This window comes from Salmo trutta, chromosome 32 (assembly GCF_901001165.1).
Source record: "Salmo trutta chromosome 32, fSalTru1.1, whole genome shotgun sequence".
NCBI classification, from domain to species: Eukaryota; Metazoa; Chordata; class Actinopteri; order Salmoniformes; family Salmonidae; genus Salmo; species Salmo trutta.
Window position 1 is genome coordinate 33691768 of NC_042988.1, and position 19012 is coordinate 33710779.

General features: G+C 44.7%; 1 protein-coding gene across 1 annotated transcript in view; it reads right to left on the bottom strand.

Annotated features, from left to right (window-relative positions):
* Positions 1 to 3444: 3444 nt before the first annotated feature.
* The window catches only part of prkar1b (protein kinase, cAMP-dependent, regulatory, type I, beta), a gene marked incomplete in the record, with an annotated part of 165702 nt that continues 150134 nt past the window's right edge, over positions 3445 to 19012 (bottom strand). The window contains 2 exon segments of the mRNA XM_029728892.1: positions 3445 to 5034; positions 7188 to 7269. Coding sequence (XP_029584752.1) covers positions 4862 to 5034; positions 7188 to 7269 — 255 coding nt within the window.

Sequence of the window (19012 nt, forward strand, 5' to 3'; positions counted from 1 at the left end):
CCACTCAAATCAAATTTTATTTGACATATACATGGTTAGCAGATGTTAATGCGAGTGTAGCGAAATGCTCTGAGGCGCTTTATGAATACGGGCCAAGAGCAATAGTTTGATATTTCCATTCATATTGTCCTCTCCTTATACTCTCTCCTCCGTCAGTCACATAAACAAGTGGGCTGAAAAGTGCCATTGGAGTCCCGGGCCATGTCCCTCCCCATTCACAGGCACAAAGATGCCCCCGTGTGGGAATGTCACAGTGAGCTCTGGGTCCATAGTGGTCCATGGGAGGGGAGCAGGGAGAGAGATGGAAGGAAGGAAGGAAGGAAGGAAGGAGGAGGAAGAGAAAGAGAGAGGGTGGGGGTGGGGGGGGGAGAGGGATAGGGAGAAAGAGAGGGGACAGAGAAATAGAGAAGAGTTTGGGAGGGGAAAAGGGAGAGAGGGAAGGAAGAAGAACAGGGTAGTAGGGACAGAGAAAAGTGAGTGAGCGAGAGAGACTGAGTGAAAGTGGGTGAGAGAGAGACAGAGTTGTTCCGCCAGAGAGGGAGGGTGGCCATCGGTTGGGGGTGGCAATCTGGCAGGAATGTTTAATGATTCAAATCCCCATTTCTCCCTTCCCTCTCTCCTTTTCTCCTTCCCTCGTCCCGGGAGAGTTCTTTCTCATGCTAAACAGGAGCGAGTGAGGGGAGGAGCAGTGACAGCTCAAAGTCAGCACAGCCCCCCTCAACGGGCTCCGGCCGTGTTCCCTAGATGTACAACATAACACACACTTACCTTGGCTGTTAAACAACATGGAAAACAAAACACACTTTCAGAAGAGGGCCTGGGTTCTCCATACAACGCTCTCATTCCCACAAGAATCAGGGGAAACTGGTTAATGTCTTCCACTCATTCTTCCATGTCAAATGTAACGTTCCCAGAACTGTCTAATGATACCTGTATTAAAGCTATATGTATGTCTATATAATCAAAGCCATAATCCATTTCCTGTACACAATGCACTTACCATTCATTCAATGAGACAATTGTCCTGGATGGATGTGTTGTAGGGGGCTGTGGTTCTCATCATCCCAGGGATGGGGAGCTTTGGCTGGGCATGAACTGCTCCTGGCCTGGGTAGGTGTAGATGGATGACTGCTATATAGAGGAATGCACTATAGGAATGCACTCTCTCTCTATATTATATATAAGAAAGAGAGAGAGAGAGAGAGAGAGAGAGAGAGAGAGAGAGAGAGAGAGAGAGATTATATATAGTGTGTGTCCTGGGCCCGTATTCACAATATGATCTAGGATTAGTTTTACAGTTTAGATAATATAATTATACTATTATATGGGCAGGGGGGACCTGATACCAGCTCAGCACTCCTACCTTGAGACACTTCATGAATACAGCCCTGATCACACTCTGGCCCACAGCCAGAGGGGTCCAAGCAGGTTATGTTTCGTCATAGCACCCTGATAGCAGTGCCAACTTCAGCCTTTATGAAGGTCAGGCCCACCCACTGAGTTCCAGGGTGGAAGCCAGACCAGGTGCTGTGGACTCTACATAGACCAAGACACAGGTCAGACACAGCTCATCACCTCTGGTTAGATAACCACTCTGGGTTGGAGTGTTGAGCTGTGTCCACCGGTTTGTGGAAGATGTTGAAGGTGAGTTGAAACGTTAGACTACCTGTCTGAAGAGATGTTGAAGGTGACGTTGAAACGTTAGACTACCTGTCTGAAGAGATGTTGAAGGTGACGTTGAAACGTTAGACTACCTGTCTGAAGAGATGTTGAAGGTGACGTTGAAACGTTAGACTACCTGTCTGAAGAGATGTTGAAGGTGACGTTGAAACGTTAGACTACCTGTCTGAAGAGATGTTGAAGGTGACGTTGAAACGTTAGACTACCTGTCTGAAGAGATGTTGAAGGTGACGTTGAAACGTTAGACTACCTGTCTGAAGAGATGTTGAAGGTGACGTTGAAACGTTTGACTACCTGTCTGAAGAGATGTTGAAGGTGACGTTGAAACGTTAGACTACCTGTTTGAAGGAAGAACGTATATAATGAGGAATTCATCAGGGCTTGAATGATTCTGTGCTTCAACACCATACATACAGTACATGCATTGAAACACTTTATTATTTGCTTGATTTATGTTTGTGAGTTGTCTCTATAAAAAAAATAGAAAACCCTAGATTATTACATGACCCTCTACTGACCTAGTCATCCTTCTCTGCTACTGTGAGAGGTGACGAGGCAGGGGAACGAGTGAGAAAGAATTACGCGGACGACTAAAAATAAAGTGTGAATCAGAAAACTGGAAACAAAAAGGGAGGAAGAGGAGAAAGGAGAGGGTAAATAAATAATGTGAACTGTAGAGATGTACTGTGTGTTGCTCTGGGGCCTGGAGGATAGTGTGGTGATGTAGAGACATAAACACAACCTAGCTGTTCTGACAGGAGCCTCAGATAATCACTGGGATTGCTGTGGTGTGTGTATGCAGGACAGTGTGTGTGTGTGTTTCTGTGTCTTTGTATGCAGCTAGGACAGGGCGCGTGTGTGAGTCTGTATTTAAATGAATGTGGGTGTGTTTATGGTGTGAATGTGTGTGTCTGCAAGCATGCGTTTGTGTGTATGAATGTGTGTGTCTATCAACGTGTCTGTGTGCACACTCACATACATGCAGGTGGTTGTGTGTGAGGGGGGCTAAACGCTGTTGGTTCAGTGCAGGCCACATTCCTCAGTTGATTTAGCAGGCTTTAAGATGGGGAGGAATGTGTCAAGGCTTCAGCTTTACTCCACACAGCAGAGTGGAAACTAGCTGTGGGGAATCCTGACGTCCCACTATACACTGACGGATGACCGACACCTAGCTTAGAGAGAGGAGGAGAGAGAGGAAGGCGGGTAGGAGAATGAGGGAAAGAGGTTGAGGAGTGGGAGGGGGTAAGGGAGGGAGAAAGAAAAAGAGCGATGGAGAGAGCAGAGTGAGAGCCATAAAAAGCAAAAGAGAACAAGGCCTAATCAAGAAATAAGAGGATGCAGGACATGCCCACAGGGTAAGAGATGGGAAGGAATGTGAGACCGACTATGATCTATATTTCATTGAAACACCAGTAGAGAACAAACACATTAATGGAAGAGCGACAGAAAGACTATTTCCAGTAAAACCAAGAACCGGTGAAACCAAGAACCGGTGAACCAAGAACCGGTGAAACCAAGAACCGGTGAAACCAAGAACCGGTGAAACCAAGAACCGGTGAACCAAGAACCGGTGAAACCAAGAACCGGTGAAACCAAGAACCGGTGAAACCAAGAACCAGTGAAACCAAGAACCGGTGAAACCAGTGGGACTAAAAACAACAATAACTAATGTAAAATATAAAGTCTGTAAAATGTTTCTAGGTTGAGAACGTTAGTGAAACAGCACAGTTAAAAATATATGGCAAATACAAAGAAAGAAACCAGTGGAGTTCAGAAGCTTGTATTTATTTGCTGAAAAGGATGGAATGATATGATGAGAACCAATGAGAGTGTGGAATACAGAAAGATGCTGTTCTATAGGTCAGCTCCATTGGACATCATCTGCCATTGGTCAATTATTGTGCAACTTTGAATCGAGATAGAGATCACAATCTCCAATGACTTAGAAAGAGAGTAACATAACTTTGTCTATTTCTCTGGTTTAAACATTTAGAATAACATTTAAATCAACATCATCAAAACAATTGCTGTATTCACCAAAAGCCAAAAACTGTAAAGTGATGGAAAATTATCTCACCAATCAATTTAACACAGACCAAAATCAGCTGAAAAAGCATCCAGTGTAAGACATTTGTACTATGAATTTATAGTCCTGAGAGAGTGTGTGAGTGTGTGTGAGTGTGTTTGTGTGTGTTTGTGTGTGTGTATGTGTGTGTGTATATCCACCTGTATGAATGTATGTCAGAACGTGTGTGTTTGTGTGTGTACATGTGCATGTGTGTCTGTTAGTGTGTGACTGTGTCTGTGCGTGTGTGTTATGTGTTTGAGAGAGTGTGTCTGTGTGTTAATCTAACAAACACTATTGCGCCTTTGGAACAATTTACAGATTCAGATTCAGATAAAACATCAGAATGGAGGTATCTTTACAAAATAAAAACCCCAATTTCAAAATAAAAGCCACACTCCTTCACATGGCACATTTGCAGCATCCATCACCCTATTCAAAATGTAACTTCTAACAAACACCCCATCGTCATTCGTACCAGCAACACAAGCACAGTTGAAAAGCATTGAGATCAATGAAACAGAATAAAAGTTGTTTTTACGTCTACCTCTAGTTTTTAGGTAACAAAGGCCTGTGTCATCAGGTAGTGGGTTGATTTGACGTAGAAATGGCAACCACGGACCAACAACCCTAAAGCGAAAAGGCAAAAAACTACAACTTGCGCGTAATAGACACCCAACTTCCTCCTTCGCTGTACGTAAACATGACTTCACTTCCTGAATTCATGACTTCCCTTCCTGAATTACCCCACCCCTCCCCTGTTATAGTTTACCTCATAAAATACATACAACTGCAATCTACCTCCATTCATTGCATTCTCCAAGCATGTATCATATACAGTAAACATATGACTCCTGTAACATATGACCCATTTAAAGTACATCCACACTATCTGTCCGTCCTCGCCCCATTCATCCCACATGTTTCATTGTTCATTTGAATAAAGCTACAGAGACTGTACAGGTCAAGTCAAAGTGAACAACAAGAAGATGATCAGAATTAGAAGAACAGAGCCAAATGAAAAAAAGGCAGGAAGAAGCAAGCGCCCTGTCATCGGAATCCCCCTGTCCCACCCATCCGCACCTTTCCCTCCCCATTTGGCCCCCATGAGGCCCCTCACACGGTGAGAGAGATGAAGCTGTTGTATCTCTGGATGTTCCTCTTTAGGATCTCCGAGCAGGGCCCCAGGACCCGTTCGAAGCGGGGCCGGTCCAGCTTCACACACTTCAGGGGTCCCCGGGCCACCACTGTGGCCGCCCGCGGCCTGTTCAGCAGCAGGGCGATCTCACCTGGAGGACAAGGTGTGGTCAGAGGTCAGGGGTCATTCTGTTGACTTTCATGACGGTCATTACTTATGATGATGATAACATATACAGTGAGGGGAAAAAAGTATTTGATCCCCTGCTGATTTTGTACGTTTGCCCACAAAGAAATGATCAGTCTATAATTTTAATGGTAGGTTTACTTGAATAGTGAGAGACAGAATAACAACAAAATCCAGAAAAACGCATGTCAAAAATGTTATAAATTGATTTGCATTTTAATGAAGGAAATAAGTATTTGACCCCCTCTCAATCAGAAAGGTTTCTGGCTCCCAGGTGTCTTTATACAGGTAACGAGCTGAGATTAGGAGCACACTCTTAAAGGGAGTGCTCCTAATCTCAGCTTGTTACCTGTATAAAAGACACTTGTCCACAGAAGCAATCAATCAATCAGATTCCAAACTCTCCACCATGGCCAAGACCAAAGAGCTCTCCAAGGATGTCAGGGACAAGATTGTAGACCTACACAAGGCTGGAATGGGCTACAAGACCATCGCCAAGCAGCTTGGTGAGAAGGTGGCAACAGTTGGTGCGATTATTCGCAAATGGAAGAAACACAAAAGAACTGTCAATCTCCCTCGGCCTCGTGGAGTTGCAATGATCATGAGAACGGTGAGGAATCAGCCCAGAACTACACGGGAGGATCTTGTCAATGATCTCAAGGCAGCTGGGACCATAGTCACCAAGAAAATAATTGGTAACACACTATGCCATGAAGGACTGAAATCCTGCAGTGCCCGCAAGGTCCCCCTGCTCAAGAAAGCACATATACATGCTCGTCTGAAGTTTGCCAATGAACATCTGAATGATTCAGAGGACAACTGGGTGAAAGTGTTGTGGTCAGATGAGACCAAAATGGAGCTCTTTGGCATCAACTTAACTCGCCATGTTTGGAGGAGGAGGAATGCTGCTTATGACCCCAAGAACACCATCTCCACCGTCAAACATGGAGGTGGAAACATTATGCTTTGGGGGTGTTTTTCGGCTAAGGGGACAGGACAACTTCACTGCATCAAAGGGACGATGGACGGGGCCATGTACCATCAAATCTTGGGTGAAAACCTCCTTCCCTCAGCCAGGGCATTGAAAATGGGTCGTGGATGGGTATTCCAGCATGACAATGACCCAAAACACATGGCCAAGGCAACAAAGGAGTGGCTCAAGAAGAAGCACATTAAGGTCCTGGAGTGGCCTAGCCAGTCTCCAGGCCTTAATACCATAGAAAATCTGTGGAGGGAGCTGAAGGTTCGAGTTGCCAAACGTCAGCCTCAAAACCTTAATGACTTGGAGAAGATCTGCCAAGAGGTGTGGGGCAAAATCCCTCCTGAGATGTGTGCAAACCTGGTGGCCAACTACAAGAAACGTCTGACCTCTGTGATTGCCAACAAGGGTTTTGCCACCAAGTAGTAAGTCATGTTTTGCAGAGGGGTCAAATACTTATTTCCCTCATTAAAATGCAAATCATTTTATAACATTTTTGACATGCGTTTTTCTGGATTTTTCTGTTGTTATTCTGTCTCTCACTCTCTCAATAAACCTACCATTAAAATTATAGACTGATCATTTCTTTGTCAGTGGGCAAACGTACAAAATCAGCAGGGGATCAAATACTTTTTTTCCCTCACTGTAATGTTGGGGTCCTTATAAGGTTGTGTCCTTTCAGGTCCTTGTGTTTTATTCAGATCCTGGTGTGTGTTGAACAGGTTTCTAACAGTTCCTGGTGTGTGTTGAACAGGTTCCTAACAGTTCCTGGTATGTGTTGAACAGGTTTCTAACAGTTCCTGGTGTGTGTTGAACAGGTTTCTAACAGTTCCTGGTATGTGTTGAACAGGTTCCTAACAGTTCCTTGTCTGTGTTGAACAGGTTCCTAACAGTTTCTGGTGTGTGTTGAACAGGTTCCTAACAGTTCCTTGTCTGTGTTGAACAGGTTCCTAACAGTTCCTTGTCTGTGTTGAACAGGTTCCTAACAGTTCCTGGTGTGTGTTGAACAGGTTCCTAACAGTTACTTGTCTGTGTTGAACAGGGTCCGTAATGAGAGAGAAGGGTCCGTAATGTAGCATTAGCCTAAGAATGTGTGTGTGGGTGTGGGTGTGTGTGTGTGTGTAACGTTATCCACTCACCAAAGTAGTCTGATGGCCCCAGACGACCAACCTCGACGTACTCCTCATTGTCAGACCTACGCTGGAGAACAGAGGCTGTACCCTAGAGAGAGAGAGAGAGAGAGAGAGAGAGAGAGAGAGAGAATATAAAATCTAATTTATGCACATAAAGCATTCTGCAGACCCCATGTACAGACCCAATGAAAGAGAGAAGAGGGAGGGAAAGAGACAGAGAGAGGGGAATAAAGAAAGAGAGAGACAGCAGAAGGATGAAAAGGGGAACAGACAGCAGAAGGATGAAAAGGGGAAGGGAGAGAGGAGGGATGAGGAAAAGAGAAAAGAGGCGTTATTTCGCTGAGGCTGAAAATCATCAGTGGGATTAGCCTGAGAGAGAGAGACATTCTTTCCTTTACAACCCTGCAGGTGTACAGGATTTAGACCACTCTGATGTGGGACAACTGCTGACAGACAGACAGACAGACAGACAGACAGACAGACAGACAGACAGACAGACAGACAGACAGACAGACAGACAGACAGACAGACACACCAACTGACCAGAGACAGACCAACTGACCAGAGACAGACCAACTGACAACTGACCAGAGAGACAGACCAACTGACCAGAGAGACAGACCAACTGACAACTGACCAGAGAGACAGACCAACTGACCAGAGAGACAGACCAACTGACAACTGACCAGAGAGACAGACCAACTGATCAGAGAGACAGACCAACTGACCAGAGAGACAGACCAACTGACAACTGACCACAGAGACAGACCAACTGATCAGAGAGACAGACCAACTGACCAGTGACAGACCAACTGACAATTGACCAGAGTGACAGACCAACTGATAACTGACCAGAGAGACAGACCAACTGACAATTGACCAGAGTGACAGACCAACTGACAACTGACCAGAGAGACAGACCAACTGACAACTGACAAGAGAGACACACCAACTGACCAGAGAGACAGACCAACTGACAATTGACCAGGGTGACAGACCAACTGACAACTGACCAGAGAGACAGACCAACTGACCAGAGAGACATACCAAATGACAACTGACCAGAGAGACAGACCAACTGACCAGAGAGACAGACCAACTGACAACTGACCAGAGAGACAGACCAACTGACAACTGACCAGGGTGACAGACCAACTGACAACTGACCAGAGAGACAGACCAACTGACCAGAGAGACATACCAACTGACAACTGATCAGAGAGACAGACCAACTGACCAGAGAGACATACCAACTGACAACTGACCAGCGAGACAGACCAACTGACCAGAGAGACAGACCAACTGACAACTGACCAGAGAGACAGACCAACTGACAATTGACCAGGGTGACAGACCAACTGACAACTGACCAGAGAGACAGACCAACTGACCAGAGAGACATACCAACTGACAACTGACCAGAGAGACAGACCAACTGACCAGAGAGACAGACCAACTGACCAGAGAGACATACCAACTGGCAACTGACCAGAGAGACAGACCAACTGACAATTGACCAGGGTGACAGACCAACTGACCAGAGAGACAGACCAACTGACCAGAGAGACATACCAACTGGCAACTGACCAGAGAGACAGACCAACTGACAACTGACCAGAGAGACAGACCAACTGACAATTGACCAGGGTGACAGACCAACTGACAACTGACCAGAGAGACAGATCAACTGACCAGAGAGACAAACCAACTGACAACTGAACAAAGCATCAGAAAGAAAAATAAAGATACAGACAGACAGACAGACAGACAGACAGACAGACAGACAGAAAGAGAGACAGAAGATAGATTGTACAGACAGACACACACACGCACACACACACGCAAAGTCAGACAGAGAAACATACTTAGACTTAGTTGATGTTAATTTCCCTGACTCCTGGAGAAATGTTCCTAAACTAAACCAGTGGTGCTGTTGTTGCTGATTCTACTGGTCTGAGTCTACAATCCCCTTTACATCACCATTCATTTACTCTCACAGTCATTACTGAGAGCATGGAAACGTGTGCACACCACACAAATGAATGCACGCACCGAAACACACACACACACACACACACAAGCAAGCAAACACACACTATCCAAGAGCTTTCCATCACTGCAGTCCCAAGCTGCTGGCACACAACCCAAGACAGAGCAATTACATGCACACAAAGACGCAGGTCTCACGCACGCACGCACGCACACACACACACAAACCCAGATAGACAGACACACACACACACCCAGAGAGACAGACAGACAGACAGACAGACACAGAGACAGACACACACACACAAACCCAGATAGACAGACACACACACACACACACACACACCCAGAGAGACAGACAGACAGACAGACAGACAGACAGACAGACAGACAGACAGACAGACAGACAGACAGACACACACACACACACACACACACATTCCCAGGAAAACAAGGCGAGGAGTCCTCCACAAACAGCTGATGTCTGCTGGACAGATTGACTGAACTCTGTGACCGACCAGAGTGTGTGTGTGTGTGTGTGTGTGTGTGTGTGTGTGTGTGTGTGTGTGTGTGTGTGTGTGTCGGGCGTCACTCCCAAATAGCACAATAGAGAAAAAAAATGTTGAATGATTTATCAAGCAATCCGTACAGCAGCCCAAAGAACGGTTAACGTCAACTCTCGCAGCTGTTGACAAACGGTTTGAGTGTGTGTGTGTGTATGTGCGACTGTGTTTGAGCGAGTGCGTGCTTGCTAAGGTCATATATAAGAAGAGGCCTACTGAATATACACTTAGTATGCATATTGCCATGTGTGTACATGTGTATGTACAGTTGAAGTCGGAAGTTTACATACACTTAGGTTGGAGTCATTAAAACTCGTTTTTCAACCACTCCACAAATTTCTTGTTAACAAACTATAGTTTTGGCAAGTTGGTTAGGACATCTACTGTGTGCATGACACAAGTAATTTTTCCAACAATTGTTTACAGACAGATTATTTCACTTATAATTCACTGTATCACAATTCCAGTGGGTCAGAAGTTTACATACACTAAGTTGACTGTGACTTTAAACAGCTTGATTTCATGGCTTTAGAAGCTTCTGATAGGCTAATTGACAGCATTGGAGTCAATTGGAGGTGTACCTGTGGATGTACTTCAAGACCTACCTTCAAACTCAGTGCCTCTTTGCTTGACATCATGGGAAAAACAAAAGAAGACCTCAGAAAAATAATTTGGAGACCTCCACAAGTCTGGTTCATCCTTGGGAGCAATTTCCAAATACCTGAAGGTACCACGTTCATCTGTACAAACAATAGTACGCAAGTATAAACACCATGGGACCACGCAGCCGTCAAACCGCTCAGGAAGGAGACGCGTTCTGTTTCCTAGAGATGAACGTACTTTGGTGTGAAAAGTGCAAATCGATCCCAGAAAAACAGCAAAGGACCTTGTGAAGATGCTAGAGGAAACCGGTACAAAAGTATCTATATCCATAGTAAAACGAGTTCTATATCAACATAACCTGAAAGGCCGCTCAGCAAGGAAGAAGCCACTGCTCCAAAACCGCCATCAAAAAGCCAGTCTACGGTTTGCAACTGCACATGGGGACAAATATCGTACTTTTTGGAGAAATGTCCTCTAGCCTTCCCTGTAGCTCAGTTGGTAGAGCATGGTGTTTGCAACACCAGGGTTGTGGGTTCGATTCCCACGGGGGGCCAGCACAGAAAAAAAAATGTATGATATGTATGAAATTGTATGAAATGTATGCATTCACTACTGTAAGTTGCTCTGGATAAGAGTGTCTGCTAAATGACTAAAATGTAAATGTAATGTAAATGTCTGATGAAACAAAAATAGAACTGTTTGGCCATAATGACCATCGTTATGTTTGGAGGAAAAAGGGGGAGGCTTGCAAACCGAAGAGCACCATCCCGACCGTAAAGGACAGGGGTGGCAGCATCATGTTGTGGGGGTGCTTTGCTGCAGGAGGGATTGGTGCACTTCACAAAATAGATGGCATAATGAGGGAGGAAAATTATGTGGATATATTGAAGCAACATCTCAAGACATCAGTCAGGAAGTTAAAGCTTGGTCGCAAATGGGTCTTTCAAATGGACAATGACCCCAAGCATACTTCCAAAGTTGTGGCAAAATGGCTTAAGGACAACAAAGTCAAGGTATTGGAGTGGCCATCACAAAGCCCTGACCTCAATCCTACAGAAAATTTGTGCCCAGAACTGAAAAAGTGTGTGTGAGCAAGGAGGCCTACAAACCTGACTCACTTACACCAGCTCTGTCAGGAGGAATGGGCCAAAATTCACCCAACTTATTTTGGGAAGCTTGTGGAAGGCTACCCTAAACGTTTGACCCAAGTTAAACAATTTAAAGGCAATGCTACCAAATACTAATTGAGTGTATGTAAACTTCTGACCCACTGGGAATGTGATGAAAGAAATAAAAGCTGAAATAAATCATTCTCTCTACTATTATTCTGACATTTCACATTCTTAAAATAAAGTGGTGATCAAAACTGACCTAAAATAGGGAATTTTTACTAGGATTAAATGTCAGGAATTGTGAAAAACTGAGTTTAAATGTATTTGGCTAAGGTGTATGTAAACTTCTGACTTCAACTGTAGCTGTATTTGCATGCACATACAGTTGAAGTCAGAAGTTTACATACACCATAGCCAAATACATTTAAACTCAGTTTTTCACAATTCCTGACATTTAATCCTAGTAAAAATTCCCTATTCACAAAGTTGTAATGACTCCAACCTAAGTGTATGTAAACTTCCCACTTCAGCTGTACATGTTGATAAGAGGGAATGTACTGTATGTGTGGCTTCACGACTGCATTCTGTGTGTGACAGGGCATTAGTCTGTACTTCCTCCTCAAGTTCAAGTTCCTATAAGGGCATGAATATTACAGTAGGTGTCTGTGTGTTTAATGTCCTGAATTAACATTTACATTGTGGGGCCTAACTGCTAGCTAGCTGAGAATAGCAGCTCGGTGCTTTAGTCCTTTTATTCTATCGTCATAGTCCACTGTAGAGGTCTTGACTGGTCCACCCCAACCCGAATACCTGAGACCCGAGAAGACCTCTAGTCCACTGTAGAGGTATTGACGGGTCCACCCCAACCCGAATACCTGAGACCCGAGAAGACCTCTAGTCCACTGTAGAGGTATTGACGGGTCCACCCCAACCCGAATACCTGAGACCCGAGAAGACCTCTAGTCCACTGTAGAGGTCTTGACTGGTCCACCCCAACTCGAATACCTGAGACCCGAGAAGACCTCTAGTCCACTGTAGAGGTCTTGACTGGTCCACCCCAACCCGAATACCTGAGACCCGAGAAGACCTCTAGTCCACTGTAGAGGTCTTGACTGGTCCACCCCAACCCGAATACCTGAGACCCGAGAAGACCTCTAGTCCACTGTAGAGGTATTGACGGGTCCACCCCAACCCGAATACCTGAGACCCGAGAAGACCTCTAGTCCACTGTAGCGGTCTTCACGGGTCCACCCCAACCCGAATACCTGAGACCCGAGAAGACCTCTAGTCCACTGTAGAGGTATTGACTGGTCCACCCCAACTCGAATACCTGAGACCCGAGAAGACCTCTAGTCCACTGTAGCGGTCTTCACGGGTCCACCCCAACCCGAATACCTGAGACCCGAGAAGACCTCTAGTCCACTGTAGAGGTATTGACGGGTCCACCCCAACCCGAATACCTGAGACCCGAGAAGACCTCTAGTCCACTGTAGCGGTCTTCACGGGTCCACCCCAACCCGAATACCTGAGACCCGAGAAGACCTCTAGTCCACTGCCACTGGAGAGGCATGTAATGCCTGCTTGTTTGATGCCAGACACATTTCCATAAGGGAAGAAAATAAACTAAGCAACACTAAATACATGTATGGAATAGCAACGATAGTTGATTTAGTCGTTGACTAAAAGCACACACATATCTGGGAACCAGGCTAGGCCTGAATTAGCCTGAGTTAGTCAGACTGCATCACACTCCGTTTCATGTTTGTTGTTGAATGATTTCCAGGCTAGTTCTGGGTAGTCCGTGCACCCTGAAGGGATTTACCAGCTAGCAGTAAGTGACTGTAGTGCACCGCATGGCTTCATCCCAAATGGCACCCAGTTCCCTTTATAGTGCACTCCTTTTGATGGCCCATGAGCTCTGGTGAAAAGTGGTGCTGTATGAATAGAATGGGGTGCACTTTGGGACACAGCCCATGTCTTCAGCCATGTTTAAGTTTAAACGGACCTGATAGTGCCAGAACTCTGCCTCTCTCTAAGTCTAATCCTTAGCTCTCTGCTCTGCTCAGCTTTTCCTTGGCTCACACTTCTAATAAGAACTAATAATACCCAATAGGAATATAATGAGTCTCAATGAGAGATCCCATCTGACCAAACCATTTAGAACTAATACAAAGGTGTGCTTGTGAGAATATGGAGAATATGGAATATGAGTGTGTGTTTACGCATGTGTGTGTGTGTGTGTGTGTGTGTGTATGCATGTGTGCATTGTGTGTCTGTGTATATGAGGGTGTGTGTATGCAAGTGTGCCTGCTTGCCTGAATGTATGTGTCTGTGTGTGTGATAACAAAGAAAAATGTGTATAGAGTCCAATGGACTTCTGAGCTGTGGTCGACCTACACTGGGATCACAACTGAACCAACAAAAACACACGTACCATGTTGTTGGTGGTAGTGTGGTAGTGTGGTAGTATGGTAGTGTGGTAGTGTGGTAGTGTGGTAGTGTGGTAGTCTGGTAGTGTGGTAGTATGGTAGTCTGGTAGTGTGGTAGTATGGTAGTATGGTAGTCTGGTAGTCTGGTAGTCCGGTAGTGTGGTAGTCTGGTAGTGTGGTAGTGTGGTAGTGTGGTAGTGTGGTAGTCTGGTAGTCTGGTAGTGTGGTAGTCTGGTAGCGTGGTAGTCTGGTAGCGTGGTAGTGTGGTAGTATGGCAGTCTGGTAGTGTGGTAGTGTGGTAGTGTGGTAGTATGGTAGTCTGGTAGTGTGGTAGTATGGTAGTCTGGTAGTGTGGTAGTCTGGTAGTGTGGTAGTGTGGTAGTGTGGTAGCGTGGTAGCGTGGTAGTATGGTAGTATGGTAGTATGGTAGTATGGTAGTGTGGTAGTCTGGTAGTGTGGTAGTCTGGTAGCGTGGTAGTGTGGTAGTATGGTAGTGTGGTAGTATGGTAGTATGGTAGTGTGGTAGTGTGGTAGGGGGTTCCCTGTATATGGGGCCAACATGTGGCTGTGGTGCTCTGAAGCTAAGCTGGGGCTCAGAGAGAGACAGACAGAGAGACAGACAGACCTACATGTTCTGTGCGAAAGGCAGAGGCCTGAGCCTAAGAGCATAGGAGAGTAGTGGGGGACACCACCACACGCATTCACACACTGACTCTCATTCACAAACACATGCATGTTATGTTCTTCTATTTTCATGGGGACCAAGTCATTGATTCCCATCCCAAATCCTATTTTCCCTAACCCTAAATCTAACCCTAAACTTAAACTTAACCCTTAACCTAACCATAACCCTATCCTTAATTTTAACCCTAACACTAAATGTAACCCTAACCCTAAAATAGCTTTTTTCCTTGTTTTACAATCCAGATTAAGTGGAAGCCAACAGCGATGGGCCCAGGGCCAGAGGACCCCTCTATTCCCACCCTTCTTTCCCCTCCTTTTCCCCTCCTCCTCCTCTTCCCTCCTGCCGTCTCAGACACATGGGGTGCCAGCCTGACGGAGCCAAGAGCCAAGAGGAGGAGAGGAGTGGAAGAGGAGGATAAGTTGAGAGGATAAGGATGAGAAGAAGAGAGAGGAGAAGAGAAGAGAGGAGAGGAGAGGAGAGGAGAGGAGAGGAGAGGAGAGGAGAGGAGAGGAGAGGAGAGGAGAGGGGGGCATTAGAGGATTAAGATCCCAAATGCTAAAGGAGACCAAATTGTAAGAGAGTTCTATGAGAGAGAACGAGAGAGTCTGTACACAGAAACAAACTGTAAAGAACAAGGACCGTTTTTACACACTGCTGAACAGGCCCATCCAGTATGCCCCAGAGACCACTATCTCATATATACCACCCCATGAGCTGAGCTCTCTAGATACAGTACAGTATTAACTATGAGCTGAGCTCCCTAGATACAGTACAGTATTAACTATGAGCTGAGCTCTCTAGATACAGTACAGTATTAACTATGAGCTGAGCTCCCTAGAAACAGTACAGTATTAACCATGAGCTGAGCTCTCTAGATACAGTACAGTATTAACTATGAGCTGAGCTCCCTAGATACAGTACAGTATTAACCATGAGCTGAGCTCTCTAGATACAGTGCAGTATTAACCATGAGCTGAGCTCCCTAGATACAGTACAGTATTAACTATGAGCTGAGCTCCCTAGATACAGTACAGTATTAACTATGAGCTGAGCTCCCTAGATACAGTACAGTATTAACTATGAGCTGAGCTCTCTAGATACAGTACAGTATTAACCATGAGCTGAGCTCCCTAGATACAGTACAGTATTAACTATGAGCTGAGCTCCCTAGATACAGTACAGTATTAACTATGAGCTGAGCTCCCTAGATACAGTACAGTATTAACTATGAGCTGAGCTCCCTAGATACAGTACAGTATTAACTATGAGCTGAGCTCCCTAGATACAGAACAGTATTAACCATGAGCTGAGCTCCCTAGATACAGTACAGTATTAACTATGAGCTGAGCTCCCTAGATACAGTACAGTATTAACTATGAGCTGAGCTCCCTAGATACAGTACAGTATTAACTATGAGCTGAGCTCCCTAGATACAGTACAGTATTACCCATGAGCTGAGCTCCCTAGATACAGAACAGTATTAACCATGAGCTGAGCTCTCTAGATACAGTACAGTATTAACTATGAGCTGAGCTCCCTAGATACAGTACAGTATGTCTTCAATAAACATGGGGATGTCCTCATTTACTGAACCCCTGGCCAACAGGAAGAGGAGAGGATGAGTATTTTTTTATTTATTTTTATTTCCCCTTTATTTAACCAGGTAGGCTAGTTGAGAACAAGTTCTCATTTACAACTGCGACCTGGCCAAGATAAAGCAAAGCAGTGCGACAAAAACAACAACACAGAGTTACACATGGAATAAACAAGTGTACAGTCAATAACACAATAGAAACAAATTAAGTCTATATACAGTGTGTGCAAATGGTGTGAGGAGGTAAGGCAGTAAATAGGCCATAGTGGCGAAGTAATTACAATTTAGCAGATTAACACTGGAGTGATAAATGAGCAGATGATGATGTGCAAGTAGAGATACTGGTGTGCAAAAGAGCAGAAAAGTAAATAAAACAATATGGGGATGAGGTACAGTAGATGCATACAGTATGAGGTTTTGGGGAACTCAGTCGGGTCTCAACTTACTGTTGAGAGTTAGAATAGTAGAATACACAAGGTTCCATTTTAAAACTTGGTTGTGCATCAGCAGCTTTCCTCTTGTTATATGTCACTCACTGACAGTCACTCAATTAGCCCGTGTCAGTTAAAGGTAGACTCAGTGATATGATGTAGAAGCAGAAAGTAAACAGAATAGTGGGTCAATTTCTGCAACAACTGAGTGTTGAAGCTTGAAGCTCAACTTCTCAGCTGTTTTGGTCCGCTGGCTACCACGCTGTGAACAGTGTGAAGTGAATCACTGCAAATGTGCAGATACTGTGGTGTCTTGCATCTCGCTCATCTCAATATCTGCAGTGCTGCTCGTGGCTAGGTCATTTCTCTGAGTCTACCTTTATTAGATTGGTAAATTAGTCTAGTTAGTCTAGCCAGCTATCTAAACTTGTAGTAATCATGGCCGAATTACCGAATTACACGTGCCCAGGGGCACTGACCTCTAGGGGACCCACGTTGATTTTGTTAGTCACTCTCATTCAGATATCATATTAACATGACATAATGGCAAAATGTGTAGAATTGCAAGAAATTATCTTTAAAACTGCAAAAAAATTGTCCCCAACCCATGACAAATTCTGTAAAATTGCAGGAAATTTGCTGTAAAACTGCAACAAAAAAAGGTTCTGTAAAGCAAACTTATTTGTTTAACTTTTGAAAAAGGGTTACTTCAGGATTTTGGCAATGAGGTGCTTTATCTACTTCCCCAGAGTCAGATGAACTCATGGATACCAGTTTACGCCTCCAGTATGAATCCTGTATGAAGGAAGTTAGAGGTAGTTTTGCCAGCCCACAGTGGAGGTGTCATAATACCCATAAAACCTAGCGGTCAAACAGGGAAATGGTTCAAATTCAAATCAATTTATAACATTTTTGACATGCGTTTTTCTGGATTTTGTTGTTGTTATTCTGTCTCTCACTGTTCAAATAAACCTACCATTAAAATTATAGACTGATCATTTCTTTGTCAGTGGGCAAACGTACAAAATCAGCAGGGGATCAAATACTTTTTTCCCTCACAGTATGTGTTTGTTACTGAGGTGAATGAAGCGATAATGGCTGGGGTAATTTTTTCTGTTCTCCAAATATAATTGTTCAGTTTTTACCAAGCCCCTCCACCCCACCTCACTAAGACCCAGACTGGCTACGGCCCTGGTGTGTTTGTGTGATCTGTGTGTGTGTCAGCGGCATCGCCTCCTGAACAGTGAGAGGCGTCTACACCCCTCCTATCCTTAGGTGAGGCGTAGTCTTCTTCACAGCCACCGCCTGACAGCCTGTGTATAGGCTGGTTTGTACAGTGTGAGAAGAAATGTAAACACGCCACTTTTCATAAAGGCCCTATTCCCTCTCTCCTCTGCTTTGGGGTGCGTGAAAAGAAAGTGATGTCTTTATCCCACATGTTTTTTAATCCCTCATAAGCACCATTTAATTAGTGATTGGGGGTTTGTCTTTTGGCAGAGAGAGAGACCACAGAAAGAGAGAGAAAGAGAAGAAGGGAAAGGGAGGAAGAGCGAGAGAGAGAGAGAGAGAGAAGGAGGTAGAGTAAGAGGGGGAGAGAGAGAAGGATGAGAGGACTTTTTCAAATGAAGAAGGGATAGTTGTCAGGGCTTATCTAAGCATCGGTGAGAAAAAACTAAGGGATGAGATGAAAGTATGACAAATGATGCAACAACAACAACAACATCAAGATATGATGTGGTATACCCCCAACCCCTCAGCCTCTCCTCTGCCTTCCATCTCTCCCTCTTGCTCTTTAGCTCATCCCTCCTTTCCTCTCCCTCTCTCCCCCTCTCTCTCTCTCTCTTTCTGTGGCTGGGTCTGACTTTCCCAGAGCAGGGCGGTTGTCTGGTGGAATGTGGCTCTGCTGAGTTTCACACAGGGTCAGGAGAGCCAGCCTCCAGGGAGGGAGCAAGAGAGGGAGAGGGAGTGAGAGTGAGAGCGAGAGAAAGAGAGAGAGAGAAGAAGAAGCGAGTGATGGATAAATATAAAATATATAGAGATATTGATGACGAGAGAGAGAGAGAGAGAGAGAGAGAGAGAGAGAGAGAGAGAGAGAGAGAGAGAGAGAGAGAGAGAGAGAGAGAGAGAAGAAGAAGCGAGTGATGGATAAATATAAAATATATAGAGATATTGATGACGAGAGAGAGAGAGAGAGAGAGATCAAAAAAGAAGGAGGGAGGGATAAATATACAGAACAGTACTATAATACAGAAAGATATTGATTGTAAAACATGCAGGTATCAGGTATTTAAGACTTTTTAATGCCAATTGAAATTCAATTTAATACCAATTTTGAGGTCTGTGAGCACCACACACCTGCCAATATTCCTCTCCAGAAATGAGCCCATGTTGGTAAAAAGTAGCATTTTTAGGGTTGGCTCTTTCA